At 33.0% G+C, this 17,310-nt stretch overlaps 2 protein-coding genes across 3 annotated transcripts in view; both read left to right on the forward strand.

The window, feature by feature from the left end:
- The window catches only part of LOC147810633 (putative inorganic phosphate cotransporter), a 63,103-nt gene that overhangs the window by 29,397 nt on the left and 16,396 nt on the right, over positions 1-17,310 (forward strand). The gene's annotated exons all lie outside the window — the stretch shown is intronic.
- On the forward strand, positions 56-15,363 carry LOC147810634 (uncharacterized). Of its 2 annotated transcripts, XM_087160617.1 has the most exons (6): positions 56-192; positions 6,064-6,405; positions 7,463-7,705; positions 10,531-10,752; positions 12,205-12,435; positions 15,107-15,363. In XM_087160617.1, exons 1-6 carry the CDS (start codon positions 135-137, stop codon positions 15,223-15,225), a joined length of 1,215 nt encoding a protein of 404 aa, XP_087016743.1. In that variant the 5' UTR covers positions 56-134; the 3' UTR covers positions 15,226-15,363. The 2 variants fall into 2 exon arrangements, with proteins under 2 accessions (XP_087016743.1, XP_087016745.1); XM_087160619.1 differs by lacking the exon at positions 12,205-12,435 and having other exon boundaries at positions 57-192.

The raw sequence follows: 17,310 nt of genomic DNA on the forward strand, positions 1-17,310 counted from the left end.
ACATTTTAATTAATTTCCGGTTCCTGATATAATCCTTAGTTGGACTTCCTCATTTATTGCTTGTTAAGGCAAATCATTATTTGTTATTTTTAAAATATTAACTCAATTGTAAGTTGTCCGATCAATTATATACAATGATTCCACACATAATAATTGCTTTGTTAATCTTCGTTGTAGTTTCTTCAGCAGAAGGTAAGCAACTTTCACGTTTGATTTATATTTAATTATTAAAATATATGTTTTAAAAATGTTTTTGAAGTGGACTTGGGCGAAAATGAAATAATTTTTTTTTTAGATTAAAAAAGAATAGCGTATGCGCCATCCAGGGACAGATCAAAACAAATTCAGGACCAATGCCCACCAAGTTTTACGGGCCGCTTACGAAATGTTTCGAAATTAATTTTTTAAGGAGTAGTCCTAATAATAAAAAATAATCTATTCAACTGCATGATTCAGGAGAAACATTCTAAAAATTTTGAAAGCAGACGATTGAAGATCATTTTTCTAAGATAAAGTTCTCGTATCTATATATTGAAGTAAAATATAAAACAACAAAACAATGTTATGTCAAAATAAAAATAGTTTTGTGACCACAAACAATTGAAAATCAGTGATTTTTTCTAAAAGTAGAATTATTTTTTTTTGGAAAGCTGTAATTATTCTTTTTATTTAGTACTTACACCAACCCAAAGCTAGCCGACTTTTCATTAGATTTAACGATACGTTCTGCATGTATGCTAAAATATTGAGGTTATTACTTATAATTTTTATTAAAAAATGAACACAAAAATATTCAAAAGAGCCAAATTTATAGTAGTCATGGAAAATATAAAACACATTTAAATAAGAGTTTATTTAAATAATACCCTTTTAAAAAATTAAAGTGCATATTCAGTGCATTCACTTAAGCCGTTGACGTAAAAATTGCCCCAATTCAAATTCAGCTGCACTTTCGAATTTGATTAGTATAATGTTGACGCGAGTTTGGTTTATCACAATATAAAAAAAAATTTTAAGAAGTGCATTTTTTGAAGAAAAAAAACTGTTTTTTTAAGTTTTTGAAAAATAGTCATATTGTGGACATTTTACTAATTTTTGAGCCCACCCAGAAAGTGTGGGCCCTTGGTACATACCTATTGGGGCTAATCGACAATCAGGCCCTGGTCCCATCATTTTCGAAACACGTGGAGGAGATTTCGGTAGTGATAGACCTGAGATTCAATAAACCTTTATACTGCCATTTGTTTCGAGTTTATGTTATGATTAAATATTTTTGGGATTGTGATTGACTTATTAATTAAAATTAATATAGTTTATTACCCAAAAGCTAATTTGAATTTTAAAACTGTTTTCTTTGGGTGGTGGAACTTAAAACTTTTTCTACTAAAAAGAGGTGGCAGTAAATTTGGACGTTGAAATAAAGGCGCATAAGGTACAGGAGAAAGTAGCTCTCTATAATGTTGACCTCTTGATCTCACTCTAACCTTTATTGTTACTCGCAATAATGTAAAAGAAAACCCTTCTTTGTATTCCCTGAATTTATCTGTAGATGGTCGAACAAATCTTGGTTTCCTATTTTTATTTAAAATTTGAAGTTAGTATACTTACCACAGCCTTATAAAGGGCTTAGGAGAAAAGGCGATTTTTACTTAAATACTGTACCTCAGGCAAAGTAAATTCATAAATGCGATAAAAGTTTTTTTTTTTTTTGAAATTCAAAAAATTAACTTCCTTACTTTTTAGTCATGTTTAATTATTACATAAAAATGATTCATTTTAGTTTTAGAACTTTTATGATTATTTTTCTTCACATTTTGATCGCGAAGCTCAACTCAATACTAAGGTGTTTGCATGCCATGAAACTGCCCGAAAGATTGCTTGAATAGTATCTTTTTATTTTTCTTATAATTTTTCTTTGTCATTAGAAATTCTGACCAATGACATTATTGAATTAAGATTTTATACAGTGTAAAGGCACACAAACATAAAAAATGTCTTAAAATATATTTCCTCTTTTTTTTTCCTTGTCTTTTATGCAATAAAATTAACCAATTTGATCACGTTGCAGTTTATTGGACACGTTGTCTCACACGGCTATTATGAAAGTGCACCCAACTTCTTTCTTTTTTTGTCTGTTAAAAATAGATTTATTACCCCTTTTTAGACTCTTAGAAAAATGTGTTTTATATTTTTGCGTTCTTTACTTTTCTTTCTTTCTTCTTTTCTTTCTTTTTTTTCCTTCTTTTTAGAATCTTTCCTTCTGTATTTTAGAATGTTTAAAATTAAAAATTTTTTATTTTTAATTTTAACATTCTGTTTTAAAATTTTTAGTTTCTTTTCCGCTTTATTTTCTTCTCTTCTTTCCTTTTTTCTTTTCTTTTCTTTCTTTTTAGTTTTTTTATAATAATTTTTTTCACATGTTTACTTTCTCTTTCTTTCTTTTCATTCTTTTTAGTTTAGTGTCTGTTTAAGCAAACGATTGCCGATAAAGCAAAAACTGTCAAAATTCTGATTGGCGATAAAAAGGGCTATAAAGTTCGCTTGTATAATTTAGAAAACAAATGCAACTAGCATTCGCTTCGTGATCAGTTCGAAATTTAAGGACCCTCGCTAGAAATTTTGTCGAAATTACGATTGACGATAAATTCTATTTGGCGACAAAAATGGCGCTCTCAATTCCGCCTGCAAGTGAAAGAGAGAATGAAGCAAGCCTATTCAACTAGCACAGAACACCAGTTCAAATTTGAACTATTTTCGCAGTCTGGTCAAAATTGGTTGTGATGAAAATTTCATGATGAATTCTGCTTTTAACGGTCAGAAAATGTTGAAATTCATCGAGAACGCACCTCCAATGCATGCTTTAGCAAGTCGGACATCCAGGTTGCAAAATAAGGTTTATTTCCACTATGCAAAATCCTTTTTATGTAAACCTCATAAGGTTTGTAATGCGGTTAACATGTAAACTTTCGAGGTCTGTGACAACCTGCCCTATTCTACGCACATTATCCTGATCCAAAACATTGGAAAACAACCTTTTATATAAAAACCTTAAATTGAGGTTGTCTAAGGGTTTGCCAGCGTGAAAAAAATCCTTTAATAAAGCTAGTCTCAAGGTTAAAATAATTTTAAGTCTAGGTCATCATAAGGTTTCTTTTCGCGAAATCTTGTATGCTCAGATAAAAATCCCTCGTGTCACGAATTTTTATTGCACAATGCCATTTGATCCTATCACTAGTGTGACGTCAACTAAAACTTCCTTCTTGACCTTAATGACCTTTTTACCTAAGTGAAAATCCTTATTAAAAAAGCTTTAAAAAATTTTTTTAATCCTTTTAGGATAAAAGGTTTGAAACTGCAGTATTTTTTCTTTACTTAAAAAAGATTTTTAGTTTAAAAATTTTCGTGACAATAAGATGAAATTCCGACAGGTCACATGCTTTCTGGGTACTGACATAACTTATCTAGTAAACGATTATGCCGACAGGCTCTCACTAAAGTTTCTGCAAATGAGCTAGAGTGCTGCTATTAATGTTTTTGCAGTCACATTCATTATGTCAGTTTGGACGATGGACAAAAAATGGAAACGAAAATCAAATATTTTTAGATTTGGTGCGGCAGACCCTTGACGCAGATGGAATACTGGTGACCCTCATTTATATATATAAAAAAATTTTCAGATGCTCATATGACAAGTAAAAATATATTTTTATATTTTTTGCTTATAAAAACAGTCAAACCATTACTAAAAAAAATCCATCAGATTATCGGAATTATATGTGTCCTAAAATATAAAATACAGAAATGAGTAGTATTCATTTTTTTTAAATTCATTTTCAAACATTTATCAATAATTGACTTTCTAAAACTAAAGAAATTTCTATGTTGAATAACTATTTCTTTTAGAGTCAAGTTATAGCAAATAAGTGCACATTTGAAAAATCATTGGAAGTGAGCTGTGTTTAGAAGTTTCTCAGAAAAATACACCGTTTAGAATACTCGGAAAAATACACCGGCGTTTCATTCTGTATTTCATAACTATGTATTATCAAATTGCTAAATATAATATTTTTCACTTATTTTGACGTCCCGCAGTGGACTAATCGTTAAGACACGTTTCCCAGCAGATCACCGAAGTCAAGCATCACTGGTTACGGTCAGACCACTTGGATCAGTCTACGTAGGGACCGAGGGTGTGCGGCATTGGTCCTCGTTAAACTGTTCTACGTTAAATTCCTCGACTTCGCGTGCAGGTCGTCGGGCTACCGAAGCAGAGGAGCCATGCCCTCTGCAGAGGATCAAAATTGTGATGGTATGTCTTCGGATCATCCTCAGGGGTGTTTCCCAGACCGTCGCCAATAGCCCATCGTGAAGCTCTAGTGCGACGTAAATTAACTACAACAACAACAACACTTATTTGACCTAAATTAGTACAAAGTAACGAAAAATATTTTTTTATAAAAATTCTGCTTTAAAGTGTTACAGAAAGGAATCTGAGAAGCATCAAAAATCCTCTCTGAGGTAAGTTTAGTTCCTTTCTTTTCTTAGTATATAAAAACACTACAGAAATCATTAGATACAAAAGAGAAAGTTTATACAATATATGCTACATGAAATTTCCAGTAAACAATAAAAACGAATAAATTGATCAAAATTAAGGAAGAGTTGAAAACGGATAAAATAACGTCAAAATGTCGTTTTTTTAAAGTAATTTTTTTTACATGTAAAATAACCAGATATTAGTAAAAAATATTTCCAGCACGAAATGAACTTAGTACAATTTCAAACAAAAACGATATGAAAATATTTTAATTGTTTTGATCTAAATTAACAAAAAATAGTGAAAAATATATTTTTTTTTTATTAAAATTCTGCGTCAAAGGGTTACGGACGGGAATCTGAGAAACATTAAAAATCCAACTTGAGACGAGTTTGGCAGTGCGCGTATTCCCTTTTTAAAGTTAGTTAAGTTCCCTTATTTTTTAGTATATAAAAATACTGTGGAGGTTTCAGACAATATTAACCTTCATCTATGAAAAGGTACCCTGTTACAGATTCGAGTTAACATGATTTATATACTAATGAATTAGAATTGTATTTTTGTGGTGGTAGATACATTACAGTACTCCCCCACCAGAATTACATATGTAATGGAATTCAATGAACAGGCACCGCTAGTTGATTCATTGCTGTTTTGTAAGAAGCCGGTAGAGCCGTATTAAGATCACCGTACTTTTTGCTGATCGTGAGATCTGTATTAAGTTCACGGTTGCCATTAGCAGTCAAGTGTATGCAGGCCGACGTTGTGTGACTGAGTGACAACAACCCGAGCAGTTGGATAATGTGACAGACACAAGTCAATTTTCAATGTGGACCACCCATCGAAGCTGGCATGTTCAGATCGAAGTGGGCATTACTGTCAATAATGGCGTGTTCAGATCGAAGTGGGAATATTTGATAAGGTAGGCGAGTTCACATCAGATCCGAAAGTTACTTACGTGGAGGTAGTGTAGATAACAACAATGTTAAACTTCATCTATGAGAATTAGGTACCCCATCATAGAATCGAGTTAACATTTCTTACAAACTAATGAATTGGAATTGTATATTTGTAGTGGTAGATACACTACAATACTGCAGAAATCATTGGATACAAAAAAGAACGTTTATACAAAATATACTACATTAAATTTCCTATAAACAATAAAAACGAGAAAATTGATCAATAATTAAGGAAGGGTTGAAAACGGGAAAAATAACGTCAAAATGTCATTTTTTAAAGTTATTTTTTTATATGTAAAAAAACTAGATATTAGTAAAAAATGTCTCTTGCACGAAATGAACTTAGTACAATTTCCTGAAAGGGGAAAAAAGAAAGCGAACTATAAGGAAAGAGGAGCAAGCTAACGGATTTATTTCCATCGAAAATAAATGAAAAATAATAAAAAGTAAGAATTTTATTTTAAAAAAATCAAACGTTTTGATTCTTGTACCTATTATTAGCCTCAGTAACTAAAATCGATATTTATTTTAAAGAATTTATTTATTTTTATTTTTTTGTTACAGAATGTTCGTTGTTCGAATTTCAATGCGACGATGGAAATTGTATCAGTGATAGGCATGCTTGCGACGGAGAGGAAGATTGCGAAGATAACAGTGACGAACGCGATTGTCATTCCAGAGTTTGTGACTCAGAATACCACTTTCGATGTAGAAGCGGGCAATGCATCTATAAACTCAACGTATGTGATGGAATATATGACTGTGCAGATGACAGTGACGAAAGCGATTGCCTTGCATGTGACTTAGAAACAGACTTCCGATGTAGAAGCGGGCAATGCATCCCGAAATCACAAGCATGCGACGGAAATTATGACTGTAGAGATAAGAGTGACGAATCAAATTGTGGTAAATAAAACTTTATCTGCATTTTAAAATATTTGAAAGTTCCGAATCTATTTATTACTTCGCTCCCGAACATCCCAGACCCACATAGCACAATAAGGTTTATTTTCACTCACCAAAACCCTTTTAATGTAAAGCTGAAAAGGTTTGTTATGTGATTTACTGGTAAGCCTTCTAAACTTAAAACGAGATCTGAGACCATCTGCTATATCTTATCACTTGACATTTTACAACGTTTGAATGACTTTCAAAACTTAGTTCCAAAAAGTTCCACGAGGTAACTATCTAAACTATTTTTTGTTGTCTTCTTTGATGTTTCTTCTTTCGAAAAAACCTGCCCCATTTTGCCCCTATTGCAATGGTGAACTAAATATACAGAACGTTTTCGCGTTTTTTTGTAATATCACTTCGGAAATATATTTTGCTTCTCATTTTTAATATAAAATTACGAAAATTATTATATTTCCATTGCTATATTTGTTATTTAAACATACTATATATATATATATATATATATATATATATATATATATATATATATATATATATATATATATATATATATATATATATATATATATATATATATATATATATATATATATATATATATATATATATTTAGCTTATATATATATTTATTTAGCTTGCCATATTTCAGCCGCCATCTTTTTTGTTGGTATTTTTAGTGTATTTCAAAATTTCAACTATGAATTCAATTTACCTACGCGCGAAAACCCTAAATAAAAAACCCCAAATTTTGAAACAAATTTTATCGAAATACTAGTTTTGGCCACGAGACCTTTTATGCTGGCCCACTGTGCGTTGTAATCCAACTGCAGTTGATTCGGATGTCAGTCGTCGTTCAAGCTGAGCGCTCGATAACTTATGCTGTCTAACTTACAAATTGAGCAATCAGGGGTTAGCTGTCTCTTCAAGCTGACGTTTTGTAACGCCGACTTGTCCTAAGAAACCATGCCTTTAAGATATATGAACTCTTCAACTGCATGGACTATTACCAAAAATACTTTACACTATACGAAGCCTTTTTCTGTTTCAGATTTCAATCCATCTGAAGAATGCTCACCACAACAATTCAAATGTAACAATGGTACTTGCATTTCGCGGCTTTGGGTCTGCGATAGTATGGAGGATTGTTCTGAAGGTGAAGACGAAGATGGCTGCAGACCCAATTCTTGTGAGGATGGGAAGTTCCAATGCAAGTCTGGACAATGCATCCCAAAAGAGCGAGTTTGCGACGGTAGTTATCAATGCTTCGATAAGTCTGATGAAAGAATTTGCTGTAAGTTATATTTTTAATCTTTTTTTATGAGAACACTATACCGCGGGAGAAATTTTTCATGACGAATTCTGTTTCACCTCTAATTGGTATTTTAAAGTTCTGAAACAAGTTATCTTGAGTAATCTTTGCAATAGTTTATTTGTATTTAGATGGTCTAAGAAAATCAGCACTTTTGATAGATAGGTAGTATACTTTATTTACGTCGCACTAGAGCTGTGCAATGGGGTATTGACGACGGTCAGGGAAACTTCCATAAGGATGATCAGTAGACATGCCATCGCAATCATGCGCGTGAAGTCGTGAACTTTACGATAGAACAGTTTGAGCCGTGATGGCTGATGTGATAGAGCGTTCGTCTTCCAATGAGGCGAACCGGGTTCGAATCCCAGTCGATACGAATTCCGCATCCGGCTTGTATCGAATGCAGTTCCAACGTGAAATATCCTCAGTGATAGACGGATCATGGGTTAGAGTCCCTTTGCCGTCAGGCTAACCGTGGTGGGTTCTCGTGGTCTTCTTCTCTATGTCACGCAAATGCGGGTTAGTTCTATTAAAAAAAATCCTCCACAAAGGCAAATTTCTCCCAATACTTGATCCAGGAGTTCCCTTGTCTTCTGGATTAGATAAAAAATTACAAGGCTATGGATTTGAACGTTAGTAGTCGTAAGCCCATTAAATTGGGTTGCCTGTGCAGCGACGGTTATAAAAAAGATGGAACAGTTTAACTAAGACCGATACCGTGCATCATCGGTCCCTGCGCTGGTCTGATCAAAGTGGTCACCCACCCGCTTACTGACCTCAGCCAGCGATGCTTAACTTCAGCGTTCTACTGGCTGTGCTTACTAACAGCTCACTGCGGGACTTCAGAATTTGAAACTCTACGGTTTAGTACAAGTACTTTTTTCAACTTTAAAATACTTACGCAGATGAGAGAGAATTTGTCATGAAGTTTTCTCGTCATTAGTAAAAATACTTTTGCATTTAAGTAGGTTGTGATTACTACTGACAGGTGTTATCAAATCACGGTATCATATATGCTACCATCAGACATTCTCTGTAAATGATCTAACGATTAGATTTCATATTGGCATAACTATCGTTAGAAATTTATATTATCATACTTAAAATATGCTAATTAATCAGCGCAAAAGTTTTATGACGTAAAGTCAAAATATGAAATACTAACGCAATTCTTCTATAAAAACAGCACTATTTCGATGAATTTGGATTTTTGATCTGCCAAAATGTCAACGCTTGCTGCCATCTGAAAATGTGACTACTAATTTAGTTCAGAGTTCATTCTATAGTTAGATACGGTAGTTTAGTTAGGTTTCAGATCTTTGGCCCATATTCAAAAACCGCACTTAAGCATGCATTTATGAGTAGTCTTCTCAAGGTCAAATCATGACATCAATTTAAATTTTAAGCTGTGGTAACAATTTGTGACAACAACAATTAAGTCAATCCAACATTTTGTCTTGATAACGGACGAATATTTAAATTATTATTTAACTGTTTAAATTATCAAACAGTTAAATAATGAGAAATTATTAATTATTAAACTATTTAATAATAATTAAATATTTATATATTTAAATAATAAACATTTAAAAAAATTATTAACCTGCTTAAAAGCAAACACCAATTTGGAGATATTTTTGTACTTGGAGAAGGGTTAAATTCAACTAATGCACCAGAGGTTTCCAACTTACATGCTGCTGGAGGCCGCAATTAAAAACACCAGTCAAATGGCGGGCCGCAACTTTACCAAAATTTTACAAGACTCTTGAATGTATAAAGGAACATTAAATACTAGTGACGAATTTTTATGAAAGTTTTTTCAATATTAAAAAGCAAAATAAAAAGAATTTCAAATAATGCTGATTGAGTATTCATTTTGGACCTTCCCTTAGTCAGAAACTTAGTCGCAAGATTTTTTTTTCTTCTTTTAAATTTAATTATGTGATAAGTTAACTTTTCTCCGACTTATTAGGAATCATAGCAACAACAACAAAAAAAATTCTCGAGCATATTAATTTTTTTTTTCATCTTTTCCGTTCATGCGATATTCAAGGAATTTAAATAAAACATGATATTCATTCCCTTTTTTATGAGTTTTAAAAGTTACAAATTTAAATAATTTCATCCAAAATGAGTAGCATCAAAAAGTTAAATCAGAGAATTTCGTAGAGAAAATTTCTAATACGCACGTGCTATATTATATTCACAAAATACGAAAAAAACGAAATTAAAAAGAGCAGCATACACGGTTATTTTAGAATTTGAATAAATATTTTCTTGGATGCAAGACCTGAGAAATACATTTTTTTGCACCATTGGTATGTTAAATTTCACAGAAACGAAGAAATTAGGGTTTTTTAAACGAAAGAAAAGCATTTTAAACACATATAGAATTTTTTACGAAAATTGTCGGCAGAAAAAAAATAACCAATATATTTTAGTTAGCGGGCCACAAAAAAGGCTTCGCGAGCCGCCAGTTGGCAACCACTGCTTTACATCAATCATCAAATCACAGCCAAATTTTAGGTTAAGAAGTTTTTGTTGAGTGAAAAAAATACTTATTTTGCTATCTGGGTTTTAAGTTTATGTTGTTTCTAATCCTAGACAGTATAGCTCAGCTATACACCAATTCCATAAAACAAAAAAAAATCTGCAAAAAGTCCGAAACTAAATTCTTTAAAATGTTGAAAACAGTAATGTTTAAACATTTAAGAATGCAGTTGGCGGAAACATTTTAAGTTTATTATATAGTGAACTCTAAGTAGAATGATTTTTGACTCTGTGTTTGTTTGTTTTTTTATCAGCACAATCAAAATGCGGAGGGTTTTATTGCGGCAACAAAGAATGTATTCCTCAAATGTATAGGTGTGACGGATGGATGATTTGCAAAAACGGAAACGATGAAGTAAACTGCGAGGGCGACGAGGAAACTCAGTTTAGATGCGATGAAAATAGATTCATTCCTGAACGATATGTTTGCAATCGTTGGAGGGACTGTTCAGATGGAAGTGATGAAGATAACTGTGGTAAATAAAGTATTACATGTTTTTAATAAAACCGCGTATCGCAAAAATAAATTTTAAAAAAATGGATGTAGAGGACTGGTTTCTTAAGACAATGGCCTTCTGCGGGCGTCAGCTGAAAGTTGACGTACCCTGACCCTAACAAAATACTGTTTTGCAAGCACAGCGTGAGCAGTCGCTCCAACGCAGGCATTATCTCGCATTGCGCATGCGATAATGACGTAAACAAATATCTATTTTGATTTTGTAGCTCGATCCTATAACTTTATATGTGTTATTGTCAACCAGTGCTTAAGAGGGGAAAAAATTTCTTTTTATCTGTTACCAACGATTGGGATCTTTGTATGATTCATATCTCACATTATAAAAATTAGATCATTTTTTTTAAATTTCAGAGGTTAATTTTTCCTCGAAATCAAAATCGTGGGCGATATCAATTATCTGTTGGCTGTTGTCCGCCATTGTTTCGGTAGTTAACGTTACGTTGCAATTCAACTGTAGTTGATTCGAACGGCTATTGTCGTTCAAGCTGAGCGTTCGATGACGTATGCTGTCTAATGCGCAAATTAAATAAACAAGAGGTTAACGCTCGCATCAAGGTAACGTTTTCTAACGTCGACCTGTCCTAAGAAACCAGGCCTTAAGATTCGTTGCATACTGCTACGGAAAACCAATTTTTTTCGTTGCGATTTAACCAAAGCAAAATAATCGTTTCATTTCTTACGTTAAATATCAATTACCATTCTCCGACGTGCTCATGCAGGTCAGCCACGTGCCTCAAGATCAGTTAACAATATTAATCGATTTAGCCATGTTGCAACTTGGATTAGAATTAATTATAAATTAACCTGCTCTACGTAATCTAATAAAATAAAGATTTGTTTAGAGGGATTATAAATAAACCTTGAGGTTCTGGTTACCGGCCTGCACGTGCACTATCGTTTTTTCCTAGCTGAAGAAATAGTATGAAGCATAGTCAATAATTAAAGACTAATTCATATTTTAAATGAAAATGTATTAAGACAAAAAAATCTTGGCTACATGTAAAAATACATACACATAAAAATTCTACTTATGTCACTATTTAGAATACATTAGATATTCAAAATTTCGGTGCTAAACCTAATAAAAATTTTTTTAACTATTTTGAGAAATTACTTTAGGAAACCATTCAGCATCTGAGCAAATTTTGGCTGGATTTAAAAAAAAATTATCACGCCCGCGGTTTCAAGTTTCTGTTGTTTCTTTTTCCGGATAGTTTCCCAGCTATACACCATCTCCATAAAACGAAACAAAAAATCTTCAAAAAGACCACAAAAAAATTATTTTAAAATGTTGAAAACAGTAACGTTTAAGCATTTAAGAATGCAGTTGGTGGAATCATTTTAAGTTTATTAAATAGTGAAGTCCAAGTAGAATGATTTCTGACTGTGTGTGTCTTTTTTTTTTCATCAGCACAATCTGAATGCGAAGGGTTTTATTGCGGCAACAAACAATGTGTTCCTCAAAAATATAGATGTAACGGAAAGGAGGATTGCAAGAAAGGAAATGATGAAGAAAACTGCGAAGCTTATGAGTGCGACGAGGAAACTCATTTTAGATGCGATGAAAATAAATGCATTCCTAAACAATCTGTTTGCAATCATCAGAGGGACTGTTCAGATGGAAGTGATGAAGAAAATTGTGGTAAATAAAGTATTACATATTTTCAATAAAACCGCGAATCCCAAAAATAATAAAGAAGAATGAATATAAAGGACTTGTTTCTTAAGATAAGGGCGGGCCTTCTGTGGGCGTTAGCTGAAAGTTGAGGAATCCCTGAACCCAACAAAATACTGTTTTGCAAGCTCAGCGTGAGCAGTCTTTCCAACTCAGACATTATCTCACATTGCGCATGCGTTAATGACGTAAACAAATGTCTATTTTGATTTTGTAGCTCGTTCCTATAACTTTATATGTGTTATTGTCAACCAGTTCTTAGGAGGAGAAAAATGACCTTTTATCTGTGGCCACAGATTGTTTTAAGCACGGAATCATCTAATTTATATGATTTATATCTTACATTATGAAAATTAGGTCATTTTTTTAAATTTCAGAGATTAATTTTTCCTCGAAATCAAAATCTTGGCCGATTTGAATAATCGGTTGGCAGTTGTCTGCCATTGTTTCGGTAGTGAACGTTACGTTGTAATTCAACTGCAGTTGATTCGGACGGCAGTTGTCGTTCAATCTATGCGTTCGATGGCGTATGCTGTCTAACGCACAAATTGACCAATCAAGAGGTTAGCGCTCGCTTCAAGCTAATGTTTTGTAACGCCGACCTGTCCTAAAAAGCAAGGCATTAACATTCGTTGCATACTGCTAGGGAAAACCGATGTCTTTTTTCGCGCTAATTTTTAAAATAGTTACAATCGTCATTTACATGCTGGCCGTGGTCAAAGGTCGCTCACTACTGACAGGAAAAAAAAATTATAAAAATTATTTCAGCTGCATGTCAATCCATTCAATTTTAAATACAGTTGTGAGAAAGGGGTGGTCATAAAAATAATTTATAGACCTCTAGCGGCCGTTCAACCAATCGAGATGAGATTTCAGATGTAGCATATTCAGAGGTATAAGCTTGAGATTCTAAAACGACAACGGTTACGGTTTTATAGGTACAGAGACTCGACATTTTTGAATTTGCATCACCCATTTTTTTCGTTACAATAAGTTCAGCTCAAGCAAAAACCTTAAACGCAGTGTAAGAAGGTACGCATATCACAAAAACAGGTACGCTCTGCACGACACACGAAAAGCAGCTCTTCCCACGTCCAAAAACACATGAACAAGGAAACACATGAATGATAGAAGCATTGAACGCATAAAACAACACATGAGCATGACAAAAATATTGAGGAAGAGCAGAGATAGAGTCAATGCGCAGGATAAAGTCAAAATAAAATTATAGAATAACTTTTACCAGATATTCAAACGAAGAAAACCTTTAAAATGTGGGACGCACATGGTTAGGCGTCCTGTGTGTTTGTAACATGGCGTTGGTTTGTAACATATGCTCTGTAACAGGCTGACGCTATGTAGCCATGACGTAAATTTACGTCATACCAGAACTGCTGCTACTATGCGCTGAATGACATGTTCTGGAGGCAAGATGGCGCACCTCAACTTATTTTATTTTATAATCGTCGGTGAGCAGTCGGCAGAATTTTGGGTTTACGACCCAAGTAGCACATATCCATACCTGCCAACTATTACGCATTTGGTATAAAATTCTATTTTCATATTTAAAGTGGTAGTAAATATATACTATTTTTTTCTTTTATAAACTTAATTTTTAAATGATTTTGATCACCACTATTTTTAAAAAAGTTAAGCAAATATATTAATATGTGTCACTATCATCGTTGAAATTCTACATCGACATCATTACAGGCGCCCGCGGGCATTACCTCAGATGAAGAGGTCAATTGTCCGCTTCGCGGACAGGCACTTAGTTCTCTACTCCAGTTTAAGTTCATGGTTGAAAGCTTAAGTCTTATCAAATACGACATATATTTTTGCTTGAAATTGAAATTTTAATTCCATTTTAATACCACTGGGAAAATTCATAATGGAAGGAATTAAAAGTTGGCAGGTATGCACATCTCAAAAACAAATCGTAAAAACTTATCTTCGAACATTGAACAGTATCGCTGCGAAATATTGTACTATATATAAATGAACCCCTTTCATAGCGTATATTCAATATCGCAAAACAATATTGTTCGATATAGTAAAAAACGCTGGGGAATGTCCATTGATATCTCTCACCATTTACAAACGTTATATAATGTCGATCGACATCGTCAACGCGATATTCAAGAAACGAATGCTGTGAAATGCGGGCGCTTGCCAAAATTACGTTATTTGTGAAAAGGAAAATTAGTTTTTGAAAATATTCATGCCTGTTTGTAACCCGGCAAAAGCTGATAACAGAACCATTCTAACTTGTTTAAAATTTAATTATTTGTTATTACCAAAACTTATAAAATTTTAAAGTTTGCAGCTTAGTTATTTTTTTATTGCGCTTAAACTACCAATGCTCAACTTCGTAGTTATGTAATTTTAAACGCAATGCAGAAGACAAAGGAACTTCTGGATCAAATACTGGAAGAAATTTTTTTTCAGCCTTTGAATAAAAAAGCAGGCAAAACTTCAAAATTCAAATTTTCAAAATTCCCATTAAATAATGAGAACAAAGTATTACTTAGTTGCATTTAATGCATTTCATGTCGAAGATTGTCTTCTGATTTTTTATCGTTGGTTTAATAATTGATGAATTTTTTCTTTTGTATAATTAGATTTTTGTTTCATTTAGATGATGTGAAAAAGGAATCTGATGATGTCAACAGTATTCCTGATGAATTGGACGATTCAAGTGTGGTTTTTATTGAATTTTTTTTCTACAGTTTCAAGCGAATTTCAACCAAATCTTAATATTTCAAATTCAAAATTCTCAAAATGATTTATTCTTTTCAATTTCAATATTTATTGCTATTGATGTTTAATCAAATGAACTTTTTATGTATTTGAATTTAAGTAAATAAAAGGTTGTCCAATTGAGCGAATATTTCAAAATTTAGCACAAATCGATGACTTTTCAATTGCTACCACTAAAAAGTTTAACATACTTCTAGTTAACCCGTTGAATACCGCATTAATTTTACATAGCTTGCTCTTCTGGCCATCATGGCTGAAAGAACTTATATAGCAAGACGGAAAAGATGATAAACTGGTACGAAAGACGCTTTATTATAGCATTTTTTCCGAGAAAAATAAAATATCTGTAACTACCAAGCTTTTTTTAAGATTTTAAAATATATATAAATCTACTTCTCCTAGTAACAGGTATTGTTTCTTTACTGAAATGTTTTGACTGCCATATACCTGCCATCTCTTCCGGATTTTGCGGAAGATTTTATTTTCATATTTAAAGTGGTAGCAATACTCATGTTATTCCAATTAACTTTTTGAATTATAATAATAATTATAAATGAGGCTGACAACCACTAGATATAAATAATTACAATAAATATATAAAAGCATAATAATCCCTGCGCAAGCAAATTTCAACGGGATCAAAATATAAATATATTCTTGAATCAAATTGATTTTCGTTTATTGTTTTACAATCGCTCTGAAAATCCATTCTCGGAAGGAGTGAAAGTTGGCAGGTATGCTTACCAGCCTTTCCTCTTTTCCGTCTCGCTTTCACCCCTGCTGGCCATACGGTAAATAACTACAAACTAAATTTGCAAATATAGACAGAGTTTACTAGTTAATAAAAGGTTTAGCATGACATATCTGATAAAAGTGGTGAATAATATATACCTACGAATTGTTTAAAAATAGTGGTTTATCAAAATCTACTAAATTGAATTTATTAAACTAAGAATCACAATAATTAAGTAAATTTTGAATAAATTTTCTACAATTCCATAAAAGAGTGTAAATTTTATAGTTCTATATCATGTTATACGCTGTCAGCCAGCTGTTCGCGGCCTATGTGAAAGGTCAGCGTCAGCAAGCGGTGGCAGACGCCACCTAAATGTAATTCAGTGTCAGCCACCGGTCGTTGACGCAGCCTAAATGTAATTTCAGTGTCAGCCACAGGTCGTTGACGCAGCCTAAATGTAATTTCAGAGCCAGCCAACGATCGTTGACGCAGCCTAAATGTAATTTCAGTGTCAGCCACCGGTCGTTGACGCAGCCTAAATGTAATTTCAGTGTCAGCCACCAGTCGTTGACGCGGCCTAAATGAAAGTCCAGTGTCAGACACCGATGGCTGACGCGGCTTAAGTGTAATTTTAGTGTCAGCCACCGGTCGTTGACGCCGCTTAAATGTTATTTCAGAGCCAGCCACCGATCGTTGACGCAGCCTAAATGTAATTTCAGTGTCAGCCACCGGTCGTTGACGCAGCCTAAATGTAATTTCAGTGTCAGCCACCAGTCATTGACGCGGCCTAAATGAAAAGTCCAGTGTCAGACACCGATGGCTGACGCGGCGCTCAACGTGTTAAGCAAACTTTTTAAGTGTCTACCCCTCTGTAAAATATTTTACAAACACCGTATTAGTTGGCAGGCTTGTATAGGTTACAGCTGTATAAAAATCTAAGTACGGCTTTTTTTTCGATATTAATTTTTCTACATTATGTCTAATCAAAAAGAAAAAAATTTAATAAACACGAAACACGAAAAATTATCAGAACAAAAAATATTTAAACAAATAAGTATATTCAAATGAATGAAAAATATTTGTGATTGGCTCTTTCAGAAAGCTCTTTTTGACGATTTCTGAAAGATATCTGCAACCTCATGTTGCAGTCAGATTGCACTAAAGACATTGATTTATGTTAAGAAAGTTGAATTGGGAAAAGAGTTATTTTAGAAAAAACTAAGCATCTCAAACAAACCTCTTCTCATTTTTTAAAGCTAACTAATTTTTATGATATAAAATTAAATGTTAACCAAAACAAAAAACATAATTGTTTATTTATTTAAATAGTTCTATCATTCATAATT

This window comes from Parasteatoda tepidariorum, chromosome 4, assembly GCF_982258835.1.
Source record: "Parasteatoda tepidariorum strain Cologne lab strain chromosome 4, Ptep-v5.0, whole genome shotgun sequence".
Taxonomy (NCBI): Eukaryota; Metazoa; Arthropoda; class Arachnida; order Araneae; family Theridiidae; genus Parasteatoda; species Parasteatoda tepidariorum.